The sequence below is a fragment of the Lichenostomus cassidix genome, unplaced genomic scaffold, assembly GCF_008360975.1.
Source record: "Lichenostomus cassidix isolate B80296 unplaced genomic scaffold, HeHo_3.0 HiC_scaffold_600, whole genome shotgun sequence".
In the NCBI taxonomy this organism is placed as follows: Eukaryota; Metazoa; Chordata; class Aves; order Passeriformes; family Meliphagidae; genus Lichenostomus; species Lichenostomus cassidix.
The window spans coordinates 9,913-25,727 of record NW_028147432.1 but is presented as its reverse complement, the minus strand read 5'-3'; the positions used below and the strand labels follow the sequence as shown (position 1 = coordinate 25,727).

The window sequence follows — 15,815 nt, the reverse complement described above, 5'->3', positions numbered from 1 at the left end:
CCCATGGGCCCTGCAGACCCTGAGATCCCCTGCAATTTCCCAGGCTCTGGGTGGAAAAGGCGTGGCAGCTGTTTGGAAGAGGGAGGGTCCTGCTGGAGTCCCCAGAAACCCATCCAATTTTCTGAACCGTATCCATTTCTTGGAAAAGTATTGCCATCAGAATATTCCACCTTTCAAAATGTTGAATGCTTCCATCTAATCTGGCTGTGCCCCTTCCTTTCTCAAGTGATAAACGGAATGAATGTGCTGATGGCGAAGTTTCCCGGAGGAAGCAGTGGCTCATTGGCAGCCTCTGCTGAAGGAAGGGAGGCGATGCCAGGCACAGCCACAGGAGGTAACTGCTGGGCCTCTGGGCCTGAGCCCTGCTGAGGCTTGAGCTGCCATCTCTGCTGCTTGGCAGTGCAGGCACAGCCCGGACCAGACAGGCACAGCACAGATGAATTATCTCGAGAGGGCTCAGGGGACTCGGCTACTGAGCAGTCCTGCGGGGGTCCCTGTGTGGGAGACTCATCCTGAAACCTGGGAGTGACTGCAAGGGGTGCCCATGGTGGGGAAAAGGCAGAGGGGGAGAGCAGGTCTGCAGTGTGTCCTCAGGGGCCTGACTCCATCTCCCTGGGCTGTGGGAGCTGTCCCAGCAGGGCATGGAGGGATAGCTGTGGCATTGCCCCAGTCCCTTAGTGAGTGTTTCCTTTTTGTTAGAGAAACCTGAGGGGCCCTGGGCTTATCCCATTTCCTCTCCAGGGATGTTGCACAGGGCCTGCAAAGAAGGTGGACAGTGGACAGGAGCCAGACCAGAGCTCCTCAGGCCCCTCTGCAGCTTTGGCCATGTCCATTGACATCTGGCTCCCACAGCCTTACCCAACCCCCTTGCAGTGCCCAGTGCCCTAAGGCAGAAGGGGATCCCAGCACACCATGGAAATAGTTCTCATCTGTGCTCTCTTCTAGATGAGGGTGCTGGGAAGGCTTCTCCAGCAGCAGGGATAGAAAAGGGCTTGGAACGCTTGGGATCTTCTGCAGGTAAGTTCTCAACATCCCCTCAGAATATAATCATTGGCCACCTGGCAAGAACCAGGTGTCAGGAGCTTCTGTGTTACAGGTGTGTCTGCAGGGAGGACTTTTCCAGCTCCTGGGCTGGATGCTGCGCGCAAGCCTGGCTCCCGTCGCAGGGGTGAGTAGTGTGTCCCTGCTGAGCCCACGGGCTGAGCACTGCTTTGGTGTGATCCATTCCTGTGACATGGAACTGCTTTGCTCTAAGGTCCTCCTAGAAGGAAAAACAAACTTACAGAAGAGAAGGAATCCCTGGAGGTATCTGAACAAGCAGACCGAATTCTGGCTGAACAGGAGACAGAGCACGGTGGGTGCATTTCCCTCAACCTTGTCCTGACACTCAGCAGCCAGGGCCTGGGTGAGGGAGTGTTGTTGTAAATAAAAAGAAAGCAGGCGGGTAGGCTGGGGGCGCGCGGCAGAAAGACGCACAGCAGGCAGTCTGCGGTTCTCCAGTGGTTTATTATGCGGTGCAGTAGGGAAGGTCCGGGGAAGGAGAGACGGGGCGGAGAAGCAGGGACGGGCGTGGGGTCTGGAGCTCCGGAGGCTGCAAGCTGTCAGCGGCAGTTGGTGTCAGGCAGCAAGGTGTCCCAGTGAGCAGGACAAAATGGCCGTTGAGCACACAGTGGAATAGGGTCTTAAGGGGAAGGAGAGAGGGAGTGGTTTGGCACGCAGGCCAACCGGGAAAGCCATAGGGAAGAGGGACAGGGGTAACAACCAATCATTACAAGGGAGGGGAGGATACATAATCCAAACCAACCAATGGGGTACAACTTAGGAGGGGAACAAAGAAGAACAGCCTGGAAACTAAGCCGGTGGGTGCATTTCCCTCAACCTTGTCCTGACACTCAGCAGCCAGGGCCTTTTGCTGCACATCTGGACACTCTGTGCCTAACCCAAACCCACTGCAGTCTCACTGCCCTGCTGCTGCTTTGACACCCTGCAGGGCTGTTTCCCGGCCTGGTCTGGCTGCAGCTTCTCCCCAGCCTCTGCAGGAAGGCATTTGGCATCAGCTGACAGGGTGTCCAAACTGCACCAAGGGCAATGCTGACCCTGAGATCCCCTGCAATTACCCAGTCTCCGGGGGAGATCAGGAGGGGTAGATGTTGGGAGGAGGGAGGTCCCTGGCCCAGCCTGAAGAGCCTGGGCTTTTTCCTGAACTTTATCCATGTCTTTGACAAGTATTACCTCCTTAACATGCTGCCTCCCTGATGGGTAATGCTTCCATCTGATCCAGCTGTGCCTCTTCCTTTCTCCAGAGATGGACCAAAAGGCTTTGCTGAAGGCAGCACACCCAGGAGAGAGCAATGTCTCTGAGCCAGCCGCTGATGCTCGAAGGGAGGAGATCCCAGACAGTGCCACAGAAGGTAATTGCTGTGCAGGGCTCAGGCAGGCTCAGCCCTTGGTGGGGCTGTGTGGCAGCAGCTCTTCCCCCTTGTGGCAGCAGCTCTTCCCCCAGCAGCAGCCAAAGCTGGAGATGCCTTGGCTTTGAGGCCTCTGGAGCACATTCCACAGCCCATGGCAAACGGGACTTGTGCACCAACATCCCTCCTGCTGCAGCTGCCTCCTCGAGCTGCCCTGAGTGCCCAGAGGCCCAAGGCACAGGAGCAGCCCTGAGCAGGATCCCTAGGGCGAGCCCAGGGCCAGAGCAGTCGCTGGTTCCCACACTGGGCAGGGTCAGCCCTGTGTCCTGCGAGGGCCTGACTCTGTCCCCTTGGGCTGTGGGAGCTGTCCCAGCAGGGCAGGGAGGGTTGGGGCTGGCAGCAGCCGCTGCAGGGATGGCTTTGGCTCGTGTCCCTCGAAGGAGCGACTGCCCAAGCAGCTGTGCTCCCCGCAGGCTCTCTTCCCGGCCTTGTGGGCTTTGTTGGGTGCCACAGCCTGTGCCAAGGGGCGGCAAGGTGCCTGCAGGGCGCAGCATTGGGGGAAACAGAGAGCGTCCTGGCTGTAGCCAAGGCGCTGCCAGCTCAGCAGCAGTGCGCAGCTCGGGCTCACGATCCACGTTGCTCCCGCAGATGTTATCCGTGATACAGGAACAAATGACCCAGGTCCAGTGCGACTCCCAAGAATTGTTTGCCCCCGGGATGTGCGCAAGTCCTGCATGATAGGCACAGTAATCACAATCTTCACTGTGCCACTTGTCCTGTGGTGTTGCTATTTTGGGATCCGGAGGTTCCGTGAGAATAGACAGTAAGTTGTTGATTTTTCTCCAAAATTTTTTTTCAACTCTGCTCACGACATTTGTAACCCGACTAATAATCATGCTGTTGTGGAATTGTGACAGTCCATGGTTGTCCAAATAGCTCTGCTGAGGGTTCTGCTGCTGTCCAGTGCTTTAATTGGCCTCTTCACTGCTGGGCCTTGCCCTGGGGAGCCTGCTTGGGCTGAAGGCAGCGTTCGCTCTCACTGAGGCTGCCTGGCCAAGAGCAGCCTCAGGAGCACTGGGCAGAGGCAAAGCACGGTGGAGAGGAGAAAGGGTTGGGAACAAGATTGCCCTTGAAAGGCAGATGTGCTCTGGGGCCACTGCTGGCCAGGGACCCTGCCCGGAGCCATCCCCTGCTCGCTGGGGCCTTGAGGGGCAGCTGTCCACCTGGGCCAAGGTGTGCCAGCAGCTCCAGCCGTGCTGGGGAGCCTTGCCAGCTCTGGGCCCTGCTGTGCAGGAGGCTCCTCATAAAGCAAACGGTGTGAAAGAACTTGGCTAAATCACTTGGGGTGGGAGTGCAGCAGCCTCTCAGGGGCTCTGCTCGTTGAGCTGCACACTATCAATGTGTTTCAAATACTTGTTTAACACATATATAGCCATTTAGAACCTGATTACAAATCTGCACATTCTCTCCAATCTCTAAATGCCGTGCAGTTCTTCCCAAACTCTTTCCATATAATCATAAATAATAACACATAGTCACAGTGGTGTTTTGGCAATAAATTTGGGGACAGCAAAGAGGTTATTCAGTAGCTAACCTAAAGTTTCCTGGTTACAGTTATGTTAGAAGGGAAGCACATTCGCTGCCATTCAGTGTTAAATCCAAACTGCTGAAGCTTTGGGTTTGGCCTTGAGGCTTTGCTCTGTGTGTGTGAGTTGTGTTCTGGATTGATTCCCAATCACTCCTGGAGCCAGTTTTGGGTGCAGGCTCATCCCAGCCCTGACCCTGGGCAGCTCTGGGGTCAAAGGCACAGCTAAGGCTGCGCTGCTCATGACTGGGCTGTAGGGCTTCGTTATCAAAGGGCTTGGAGAAGTTTCAATTACTGTGTTTTAACTACATGATTTTGTTTATAAAATTCATTCACTAGCTTTTAACTCAGTTTTACTCCTTTTCCAGGCGCTTCCTAAAAATACTTGCTGCACGGAAGCCTGCGTTTAGAGTAATTGCGCCTTGTGTCAAGTAGAAAAATGTAAGTACTATAGAGTAATTTTTACATTCTCATGTTTTTCACTGACTGTGATCAAAAGTAGGTGGGTTTGATGTGACCAAGAGAATAATTTTGTTCTGCTTTCAATTCGAACAAGGAGCAGAGCTGGAACTTGTTGAACATAGTCTCTTCACTTCATAGCTAAAGCAAACTGCCAGGGTTCTTTTTCTGGGGAGTATAAAATCTATCAGCAGCAAATACTCCTGTAAAATAACTGATGATAGAAATTAGGCATCAGGACTGTTTGGGAAGTGCTGACCAGTTCAACAGTCTGTAATAAACTCAGTCTGTAATAATCAATCTTTTCAGAAGAGAACGTTCAGTTTCTTTGTGGCACTCCCATACTTGCATTTACATGTATTCAAAAATGCTTTCTGAGAGAAATTTAAAATAGCTCTTCATGGCATCCTAGCTGACTTTTCTCTGTTTCTCCATAAATGCTTCTGAAAACCTGGATGATTCCATTAAAAAAGCTGCAAAGCAGATCTTGGAGAAGAGGGCCTACATCTGCTCCCACCCCCTGGACAGGACCTTCTGATCCCTCCCTCCCTGACAGCAGATGCTGCTGAATGTAAATCAGGAAGGAATTTGCTGCAGTTCAAGTATTTGACGCCTTAAAAGTACCTGTTATTTAATGACTTTCCTAAATGTAACTGTATAAAATAAAACTTCTTTCTAACCACAACTTCATATAAAAAGTATAAGTAAAGAGATTTTATCTAGAGCTCAAGTCACTTTACTAGAACTCTATTACTGTTCTCCTTGGAGCTGGATGGGGACATGTCTTCCCAGGGAAGGGATTGTATTTCTTTTATTGCTCAGTATTTTTTGCACTACAATGAGCTGCTTGTTCACTGAGCAAGTGGTGAAAGACTTGGGGAGTCACAAGAGCTCATTTTGGGAGGCACCTCCAGCACTCATCGTGTTCAGCAGCACCACCAGGACACTCACTACTCAAAGTGCTGCCTTTGCCTCAGTCTTTAACAGCAAGACCATGGCCAGTGTCTCTTGGTATTTCCTGTAACCATTTCTTGATGGAAGGCAGAGTTGGACTGAGTAGGAAGGAGGAAACATTTTGTTGTTAAAGAAATCATGGTGGCTATCTAAGATCATGAAGCTCAGAGAGATTCCTGTGGGTCACTTCTCGAGCTTGTCTTCTGGACGGCCCTGTCCTTCAGGGGTGTCAGTGGCCCCTCAGCTCAGTGTCACCTGCAAACCTGCTGAGGGTGCCCTCCATCCCTTTGTCCTTGGCATTAATGAAGGTATTAAATCCCATTGGTCCCAGTTTGGAGCCCTGAGGGACACCGCTGGTCACTGATGTCCATCGGGACTCTGAGCCATTGACCACAACCCTCTGGATGTGACCACCCAGCCAGTTCCTCAGCTTCCAGCAGATCTGGAGCTCTCCAAATGAAGGAGAAGGGTGCTGGATGGGGGGGACTGAGTCCAGGGCATTACAGAAGTCCCGAGCAGTGGCCTCTGTAGCTCTTGCCTTGTCCACTGACAGTCACTCCACCATGGAAGGCCACAGGCTTGGTCAGGCAGCACAGACCCACTGTGTGCTTCTCAAGGTTTCCTTCAAAGCATTCAAGAGGTTGAGTGGTTCTCCCTCTGTTTTATTGACTGACTTTGTTCTTTGAGTCCCTTAAATTTCCCACAAAGAGGAAATGGTGAAGTAAAGGCTTCAGCTCGCCCATGGAACAAAAGGGCTGCGTTAGCCTTGGCCCCCCACAAGGTGCCAAACGGAGCTCCAGCCGGGAAGCTGCCAACAGGAGGGAATCGCGCATTGTCTCCAGACACAGATCACTCCCTCCTCAGCCTCGTGGGCTGTGGCTGACAGCGCCTGAGGAGCTCAGAAATCCTTGGCTGTGTTCTCCTGTTCTGAGGGCACATGAGCTCTCGCTGCCCCTGTGCCACTGCCCAGAGCACAGGGCAGACCTTGGTGGGGACTGTCCCAGTCCTTGCACAGAGCTGCCTTGCAGGACGAGCTCCCTCCCCAGGAAGGAAACTTCCGAAGCTGCGGTCCATCCGCACCCAGGCCGTGAGGTCACAGCAGGGCCATGAGGTCACAGAGGTCACGGAGCCCTGTGGTTGCACAGCACCACAACGACCGACCAGTCAGTCCTTGACCACAACTGTTGCAGCAGCAGCGGCAGCAGCGGTGCTGACATTGATACAGCGGTGTCAGGACAGTGGTGGCAGCAAGAGCTGTGGGACTGGCTGAGGGCAAGGCACCATGGCCCTTGCTCTGCGCCTTTTCCTCCTGCTCCTCCTGGCAGTGGCCCTGCATGCCAGGGCTGCCCAGGCTGCTCCGGTGGGAGCGTGGAGAGCAGGTGAGCCAGAGGCCTGCCTTCCCCTTTCCTGGGACAGAGGCCTCTTCTCCATGGAACGTGTTGGGAATGCTTTTCCCCAGGGGTTTACAGGGGGTTTCCTTTGTGGGACTGAGAGAGCCCCGAGGGGCCCTGGGCTGGTCCAGTGTCTTCCCCAGGGATGTTGCACAGGGCCTGCAAAGAGGGTGGACAGCGGACAGGAGCCATCCCAGAGCACCCCAGGCCCTTCTGGAGCTTTGGCCTTGTCCATTGACATCTAGCTCCCACAGCATTATGCAACCGCCTTGCAGTGCCCAGGGGCCTAAGAGAGAATGGGATCCCAGCACCCCACGGAAATGGTTGCAATCTGTGCTCTCTTCTAGATTGGGATCGTGAGATGGATTATGTGGAAAAACTGGTGAATGACAGGCTGAATATCTTGGAGCTTGGTGGAGGTAAGTTCACCTCTTATTATTCTGTCAGGAAAGCATCCCTTTCCTGACAGAATAATCAACATGGCAGTGTCAACATGGCAAGATCTCACTCATGTGCCATTTCCCTTACAATCCTCTGAAGGTTGAAAGAATCTGGAAATCTTGCCCTGCTCCCTTCTCGAGCCCTGAGTGATCCCGCAGGATCGCTGTCAGTGGGAGGAAGGAGCATTTAGCTGTCAGTCTTCTTCCCGTGCGAAATGCCAGCTGCTCCTTCCGCGTGCTCTGTGCAGGCACAGAGAAGAGCAGAGAGGGAAGGTTCTGGGCCCAGGGATGTGCCCCGGGGCTCTGTGCCTTGCATGGCTCCTTTGATGGCCCCAGGGAGCCTGAGGGGTTCCTGCTGCTGCTGCCAAGCCCTGGCTCTGGCTGGGGCGGAGTTTGGAGCGGCTGGCAGCTCCCGGCAGTCCTTTGTGCCCTGCCTGCCCTGCAAGGGGCTCCTTCCATCCCAGTGTGGGGCCACTGCAGGCACGTGGTGCCTCTGCCTGTGCTCCTGAGTGGAAGGCAGAGGTGAGGGAGTGCCAAGGAGGGATCCCATTGCTGAGATGCACTCGCTGCCACTCCAGCCTGATGAAGAATCTTGAGCAGTGTCACGGGAGCTGTTCTGTCCTCCATTTGTTTTCCGCTGAGCCTGTTGATGAAGATGATCTGGATTCCGAACCCATGTCCGTGACTGAGCCTCTGGGAGATGGTGAGGGTAGGTCAAGGCCTTTCCCCTGGGAGAGCTGCAAGCTCAGAGCTCAAAGTTGGCCAGTGGGGCATCGCTGCAGGTGCCAGGACAGAGCCCTGCACGTGTGTGCCCTCGCCCTGCAGGATCCCCTCACTGTTCCTGCGGCTCAGTGCTGCCCATGCACACCAGCAGAGCTTACAGAAGCTTCTCTGGCTGTTGAGTTACAGGTGTGTCTGCAGGGAGGACTTTTCCAGCTCCTTTTTCAGCACTTGTTTGGTGTGATCCATTAACGGGAAATGCAAATACTTTCTCTCAAGGTCCTCCAAGAGGGAAGAACAAACATACAGGACATAAGGAATCCTTAGAGGCATCCAAACATTTGGACCAAGTCCTGACTGAACTTCAGACACAGCATGGTGGGTGCATTTCCCTCAGCCTTCTCCTGACACTCAGCAGCCAGGGCCTTTTGCTGCACATCTGGACACTCTGTGCCCAGCACAGCAGGAAGGGATCCATTGGAGCCTTGCTGCCCTGCTTCTGCTTTCACATCCTGCAGGGCTGTTTCCCGGCCTGGTCTGGTTGCAGCTTCTCCCCAGCCTGTGCAGGAAGGCATTTGGCATCAGCTGACAGGGTGTCCAAACTGCACCAAGGGCAATGCTGACCCTGAGATCCCCTGCAAATTTCCATCTTGGGGTAGATCAGGATTGGAGGGTATTTGGAGGAGGGAGGGTCCTGGAGCTGTTCCAAAACCCTGAACATTTTGCTTGTCCTTATCCATGCCTTTGACAAATACTGCCTGGAGAAGATTGGCACAGAGTAGAAGCATTATCCCAAGCAGGTTTAGGGTACTCAGGAAGTTATCAGCCCTGCTGGGGTCCCTCAGTGGCAGATGGGTCCTGAAACCTGGGAGGGGCTGCAGAGGGTGTCCAATGCTGAGGAAAATGGAAATGGGAAGCTCAGGGCTCCAGTGTGTCCTGAGAGGGCCTGTTGGCCCAAGCACTGGGGGAAACAGAGTGTGTCCTGGCCATAGCCAGCGTGCTGCCAGCTCAGCAGCAGTGTGCAGCTCAGGCTCACCATCCACATTGCTCCTGCAGACACAGCTGGCACCACAACAAGTGCTCACATTATCCAGAAAAGCATGAGAAAAGTTTTCTGCTGGGGAACATATTGTTTGCTTAAGTTGATGGGCATCCTGGTTGGTGGTGCAGCTTTCTTCATATTGTGCTCCGTCGAAATCTGGTATTCCCAGAAGAGAAAATCTTGAGTGTTTTGCTGACCTCTCCCTCAAACAGCTTCCTTTAAAGGCTGCTCAAACTAAGAAACATTCCCAGTGAGGCTGCTGTGGAGTTGTGGCGAGTTTTCCAAATAACTCTGCTGAGGGTTCTGCTGCTGTCCAGTGCTCTAATTGGCCTCTTCATTGCTGGGCCTTTTCCTGGGGAGGCTGCTTGGGCTGAAGCCAGTGCTGTCTCCCACTGAGGCTGCCTGGCCAAGAGCAGCCCCAGGACCATTGGGCAGAGGCAAAGCATGGTGGAGAGGAGAAAGAGTGGAGGACGACATTGCCCTTGAAAGGCAGACGTGCTCTGGGGCTCACTGCCGGCCAGGGTCCATGCCCGGAGCCATCCCCTGCTCGCTGGGGCCTTGAGGGGCAGCTGTCCACCTTGGGCCATGCTGCGGAGCCTTGGCCCTGCTGTGCAGGAGGCTCCCTTTGTCCCACCTGCAGCTGGGGGCCTCAGCCACCTCCTCTCTCCACAGGCACCGCTCTGCACACTCACAAGAGCAACCAAACAGCTCAGTCCAGGGGAACTTGTCCTGTCATCACAGTTCTTCACGTCTGTACCCAGATGCCCTGCCTCAGCTAAACCCCGCTGCTGACATCACCCCATTGCCCATGCTATCAAACCGAGACCCTCTGCCCCAGAGCCCCCTCGTCTCTGGCCGGGACTGAAGGCGGGCCCCCACATCTTCCCCAGTATGTTGGGCCATGTTTTATGTTCAAATAAAGAGTTGGAGTTTTCACACCAGTGTCCGGGTGGTACTGCCAGCAAAGCCCACACAGCACCAGCACTGCCTGAGCTCCATGTCCGGGAGCATCCGTGGATGCCCATGGTGTGGGCGGGCAGGAGCCAGGCACGGGGCTGCTGGAACCAGCAGCGGGGCCCCGAGGGGCTGGGGGAGCCCATGCTGGGGGTGCCTGGGCTCAGGCACATTTCTTTTGGTGGGATCATCTGGGCCTGGACCTTGTGAGGCCCACATAGCTACTTTGGAGTCTCTGCCGAAATGTGCAGGGATTGCTCGGGAATTGCACAGCAGGATTAATTTTCAGGGCTTTTTTCAGTCTTCTCAGCACAGCTAAGCCGCCCCCACAGCTAAGGGGACGCTCTGGGCTGAGGTTGTGCAAAGCAGAGAGGAAGCATCCTGCAAAGCCTTGGGCCAGGCCTGCGGGCACAGCGGGCACAGTGGGCAGAGCCCATCGCGTGGGGCCAGTCGGGGCTGCAGGGCCCAGGCCGGGCTGGGCTGCTGAGGGCCCTGGCGGGGAAGGGCTGTGGCCGTGGGGCCCCATGGGGCTGCCGAGCAGCGCTGGGAGGCACAACAAGGGCCTCGCTACACCCTGGGCCTGTGCTGCAGCCAAACACTCCAACATTTTCAGCCAAGGCCCTTTGCTGGGGCACAGGAGGCAGCCGGGGGCACGGCTGAGGCCATGGCTTCTCTCACTGAAGGGAGGCTGGCTCTGCTCGTTCAGAGGGCACAGCGTATCTACCAGTATCTACCAGTTACCTCTGTGAACACGCTGGGCAAGTGTTGAGCGGCAGAGCCTTCCAATGCTTCTCCTTGGGAATCCAGGCTGACTGTGCAGGGTTTTCTAATTTTTCACCCTTTAAATTTATATGCTGGCAGTGAGTTAGATTTGCTTCTTCTCAGTAGAGCCCTTTGCTTTTGGTGCTCGTTGGGGCGGCAGTGCAGCCAGGCTTAAAGGGGGCTCTCTGGCAGCTTGGGCCATGGTTGTTGGACACCTTGGTTCCTTCCTTCTTTTGGCTGTGATTTTCCATGGTGCTTGTGCAGCAATTTTACAGTAAATGGCTTCAGGTCATTCATCTTGTCACCAAAAATTGGGTACAAACCTCCTTAACATCACTGTAGTATTAAGAGGCAGGCATTACTTTCTTGAAGTGCTGCACACGCAGGCCATTGGTGTCAGAGAGCCTTCTTGGTGCTGTCTTCAGGCATCCTGGTGGTCATTGAAGAAGGAAGCTGATTCTCCCGGAAAAAAGATTGTTTGCCATGTGTGAAAGAACATAACGTCTCACTTTCCCGTCCCTTTCTATACAAAGTTATACAGGCAAGTGCATCCATATCTCTCTATCTGCCTTGTCTATCTATCAATCTATCTATCTTACTAATCTATGAAAAAATTTCTATGCATGATATTTTGTTTGTTTATTTGTAAATTATGACTCATCTGTTGAAAGCTGGAAAATGATACCATAAGTCTTTTATACGAGCAGCTTGGGTTTAGAAGCAGAGAGGAACTGTGATTTCTTGCTTTCTTGCTAGAAATATGCTGGCTTTTTTAGATTGACTTTGAGCTGGAAAGTTGGAAAATGACTGATGGTCGTCACTGTGACATCTTTCAAAGTCCTTTTTTCCTTCTATGATGGCTTTCTTCCTTAAGCTATGTGCTGGTGATATTGAAGGTAAAAATAATGTAATACTGCATATTTTAGATACTTAATAGTTTACTTGTGAAATTTTATTGTAGTATCTTGTGTCTAAAACCCCCTCAAAACTAAATCAGCAGGTCAGCTACTGGGCCAGGCCAGCTGCAGTTCAGGTTTCTGCAGTGGAAGTGGAGGGTTTGGAATGGCTGGGATAACTTTGAGTGCAGGGGATTATTTTTCCACTAGAGAGAAGTAAAGCTGCAAGAAGGACTACTATACGTCCTAGTATTCATGGATGTAAAATCAGAGAGAACATCAGTAGAAGCATCTTTATTGGCTGAGACAGAGTCAGTGGTTTCATGTGTGCTCAACAGAAACTGCTGCTTATTGATACCTTTATTTCTGCTAGAATTAGCCAGGAAAGGGATATCAGTTGTAGAAAAACTAACGCATGTGATCCATAAGCACAAAGTCCAATTTAATTTTTGCCATCCCAATACAAGCTCAGTCGGTGTAGAGGGGCTGGAGTGGAGTGAGGTGCATGGGTGCAGTGTGTGTGGTGCTCAAGAGCTGTCGTGTATTTAGAACTGGGTTTGTGTTGACACCCATCTTTTCAGGCCAAGTTTAGTGAATGAAAAGCAGTCCCACGTGAGCTGAGCATTTTCAGGAATGGCATTGGGAATGGAAATGGATCCAAATGAGACATAAAGCAGAGACAAGGCAACAAAAGCAGACACAAGGTGAGCATTCAACACAAATGTCGGTCATGCACTAGGCCACAGTGCATGGAGGGAGTTTCCTTTAATGCCTTCCCAGCTAGAGGCTAGAGAAAATCAGCAAGTAATCATTAATTGGCAGCTAAATCTAGAGCCAGCAACATTCCTAGGATATTCTTAATAGGTTTTTTAAACTGCTGAGCTATTGCTGTTAACTGCCAGTACACGTGAACTAACCTGAATCCCTTAATAAAGAGATGTTTCAGGAAGGTTGTGTAGTTTTGCCACAGTAACATTACTGTGATGATTTGATCGTGATAAAAGTTTTGTAAACTAGTAAAATGTTGATGTCTTATCTGTAGGGTCTACAAGAGGTTGAGGAATGTAATTCCTGGGGATCTGCTGCCCTCAGCAGAGATGATCACAGTCTTAAGTCGCAGCTGTGGAGTTCCCTTAAATGATGAGCATCTCCTCACTCTGAAACATCATTTGCTCTCATTTTCCTTTTGATGATTATTTGGTACCAGGGAAAGTGAGCAGAGTGAAACAGTGCCATCAGGTCTCCCCAGAGCCTTCTCTTCCCCAGGCTGGACATTCCCAGCTCTCCCAGCCTGGCTCCCGAGCAGAGGGGTCCAGCCCTCAAAGCACTTTCATATCCCTGCTCTGGATTTGCTCCAACAGCTACATGTCTTTTTTGTGTTGGGAACCCCAAAACGGGGTGCTGTGCTCCAGGTGGGGTTTCACGAGGGCAGAGTAGAGGGGGACTATCACTTCCCTCGTCCTGCTGGCCACCTTTCTTTTGATGAAGCTCAGGAGAAGTTAAAGCATTTGTAATTATCTAATGACTTAATTTTTGGGGGGGTTAATTCCTATTTTCCTTGTTATCTTTCTTCTCCATAGCTCCTGCACTGTCCTTTGGCCTGGCATCCAGAATTCAGGTGCTTGTGGAGGTCCATGTGAGCCCAGCTTATGTGAAAATTGTGCTTGCTGCTCTTGCTATGCCAAAGGCCTGCTTTCCTTGGGGCCACCACCATGGCACTTAGTCTGTTGCCTCCGGGAGAATTCATAACTAAACCTTTTCCTGTTAATATGGACATCACATAAAGGGTATCCCGCCTGTTTCCTGGGAGCCTGAATTGGGATTTGGAGTGTATGGCTTAGGTAAGGACTTTAGCCATCCTGTGCTTTGTGCAGAATAGTTCTGAATGTTTCTTTTCAGTACATCTTTTAATACAAAGAGATTTTATCACATATGTAGAAATCTGTGTTCCTGTTTAAGGGTACTGTCTTGGAAATAGTGAAGGAAGTTGAACTCCTAAGTATTTCCTTTTTCAGTCTTAGTCTGTGGATAAAAGTATTACCTGAAGCTAGAAAAGGAGACAATCTTATGTAACTGTTCCTGATGCTTGCATTTATAAAATCACAAAACAGAGAATGAGGGACAAAAAGAGGGAGGAGTGTGAGGCAGCACAGGATCAAACACTGACAAACTGAAAAAGGAGCAGCAGGCGATGTGTGACACATCAGTGGAAATACTGGGCTACCAAGAGACAGCAAGAATTAATTCATAGCTCAGGAACGATAGTTTTGTCTGAGAAATGTAACTGGTATCTCAGCAGTGGCTGGTCAGAGAACCACAAGAAGCTGAACTGTATTTTCTAATTGTGATGGTCAATATTCGTGCCATGCTGCTCCTCTCACCTGCTTCCTGGGGACATCTGGCCTTTTGACCCGGAGAGTTTAATACAACTGATTGTATTTGCAGAAGCACCAGGACAGCTCCTGCTTTCCCAAAGCACTGTTCTTTAAGATGACCCTTGAGACGCTGTAAAGCTCTTAGTGTTCTGACCACTGGGGAAAGGTAATTACCTGCTTGGGTTTTGTGGCTCTGTGTTCTCAGCCTCGTTGTGCAGAGGAGGGGAATGACCTGGACAAGTGAGAAGGTTCAGGTTCATCTGCGAGTTTAACAGCTGGGTATGAAATACAGGAAAGTGTGTCAGACCCTTTATATTACTGCAGGGAAAGGTGACAGAACACGAACCTGAATTCCCCTGTGGGAGCATCAGCAGTTTGCTCACCAACTGGCTTTTTGTTCTTCTGCATGTGTATCAAACACAGCAAACTGAATTGCTTCTTACAGAGGAAAAGAGTCTTGTTTAGTGTAGTCTGGACTTTGGGAAGATGGTAGCTGTTAGATCAGTACCCAGCAAACTGGCTAACTTGTTTTTTGTGACTGGTCTCTGGTGATTTTGGCCTGGCTTCTCTAAGAGGTTCAATTTTCATTTAGAAATGGCAGGAAAACACTCTGTGAGCTCACGTGGAGCCAGTGCTGTCACAGGACAGATGGAGCTGGGACAAATGGCACATTGCTTTTGATCTTAACAAGAAGCCACCTGAGCTCCTCATGACAACAGCCCAACAGACTGGTAATGGATCCATTAAAATTAACTCATCACAAAGCTTTTAACCTAAAGCTCTGACATATGGAACTTACTCAGTTCTGCCATGGAGGAAGGGAGTTTGAAAACAAAGAGGTTTAGCAAGGAGAGCCATGCACAGCAAAACTGTTTGTACTCTAGCAAATTAAGTGTCCTAGGAGGTAAGACCTCATCCATATTTCAATTTTACCCCTCCATTTACCCAAATTCTTGGTCTTAATTCCTTTGTCAGTAAAAATATATGTTAGGGAGGTGTAGATTCTCCTTGTCTTCTTAAGCTGGGCAGCTTGTAACCTCATGTTCTCCCACAAACAATAACAGACAATCTGAAATTTTGTTATGAAACCATACTTTGGAAAGTTTGCCCTGTGTTTGTTTTTGCCCGGACGTAACTTAGAGATTCACTGGAATATCTACAAGCCATGAATATTTGATTTATTGTGGTTGCTAGAATCCTTCCTATTTTACAACTTTTCTGCTGCAAAATTATCTGGCACTTGCAGAACTCTTGCCTTGTGTGGTTCTCCAGTGCTTCTTGCAGAGAAGTGCTTTGGGAAGTAGTCAGGATAGTGCCATGTCCACGTGTGGTGTATGGAGCCCACAGGACAGGGAATTGTCTTTGCTGTGGGCACTGGCTGGTATTCCAACACCTATGTCATTTATTCTGCTGGAATCCTCGTGAAAAAGGTTGTTCTTTGCCACAGAGATTTTTAGTCTACATTTTTTAGCTCAAACAGCCAAAACTTTTCCATCTCACACGTTTCTGATGCTGTTTTTTCCTTCCCAGGCTGTTGCTGGCCCCATGAAGATGTTGCTTGCATTCTGCAGTCCCTATGTGTTGGTACCAAGCTGAAAGTTCTGTGGTGCCCCACAGCAGCCCAGTTATCCACAGGTAAGCCAAGAGCCAGGGTGCAGCTCCGGAAGATCCAAGAGATTCTGACAGATGAATCTCTGTCCCTCCAGAAGGCAGGACCAGTTCTGAAGGTAAAGGGTCTGACCCTGCACCCACCTTTGCATGGCAGCAGCCACCCCATGCTTTGTGAAAGGCACACAACATGTGCCATTCTTAATTCAGCACAATATTTT

At 51.2% G+C, this 15,815-nt stretch overlaps 1 protein-coding gene across 2 annotated transcripts; it reads left to right on the top strand.

The window, feature by feature from the left end:
• The first annotated feature begins 203 nt into the window (after positions 1–203).
• On the top strand, positions 204–5,150 carry LOC146423022 (uncharacterized). Of its 2 annotated transcripts, none has more exons than XM_085045307.1 (8): positions 204–334; positions 946–1,017; positions 1,097–1,168; positions 1,256–1,354; positions 2,304–2,411; positions 3,075–3,231; positions 4,362–4,434; positions 4,926–5,150. In XM_085045307.1, exons 1-7 carry the CDS (start codon positions 238–240, stop codon positions 4,426–4,428), a joined length of 672 nt encoding a protein of 223 aa, XP_084901433.1. In that variant the 5' UTR covers positions 204–237; the 3' UTR covers positions 4,429–4,434; positions 4,926–5,150. The 2 variants fall into 2 exon arrangements, with proteins under 2 accessions (XP_084901433.1, XP_084901432.1); XM_085045306.1 differs by having other exon boundaries at positions 3,057–3,231.
• The last annotated feature ends 10,665 nt before the right edge of the window (positions 5,151–15,815 follow it).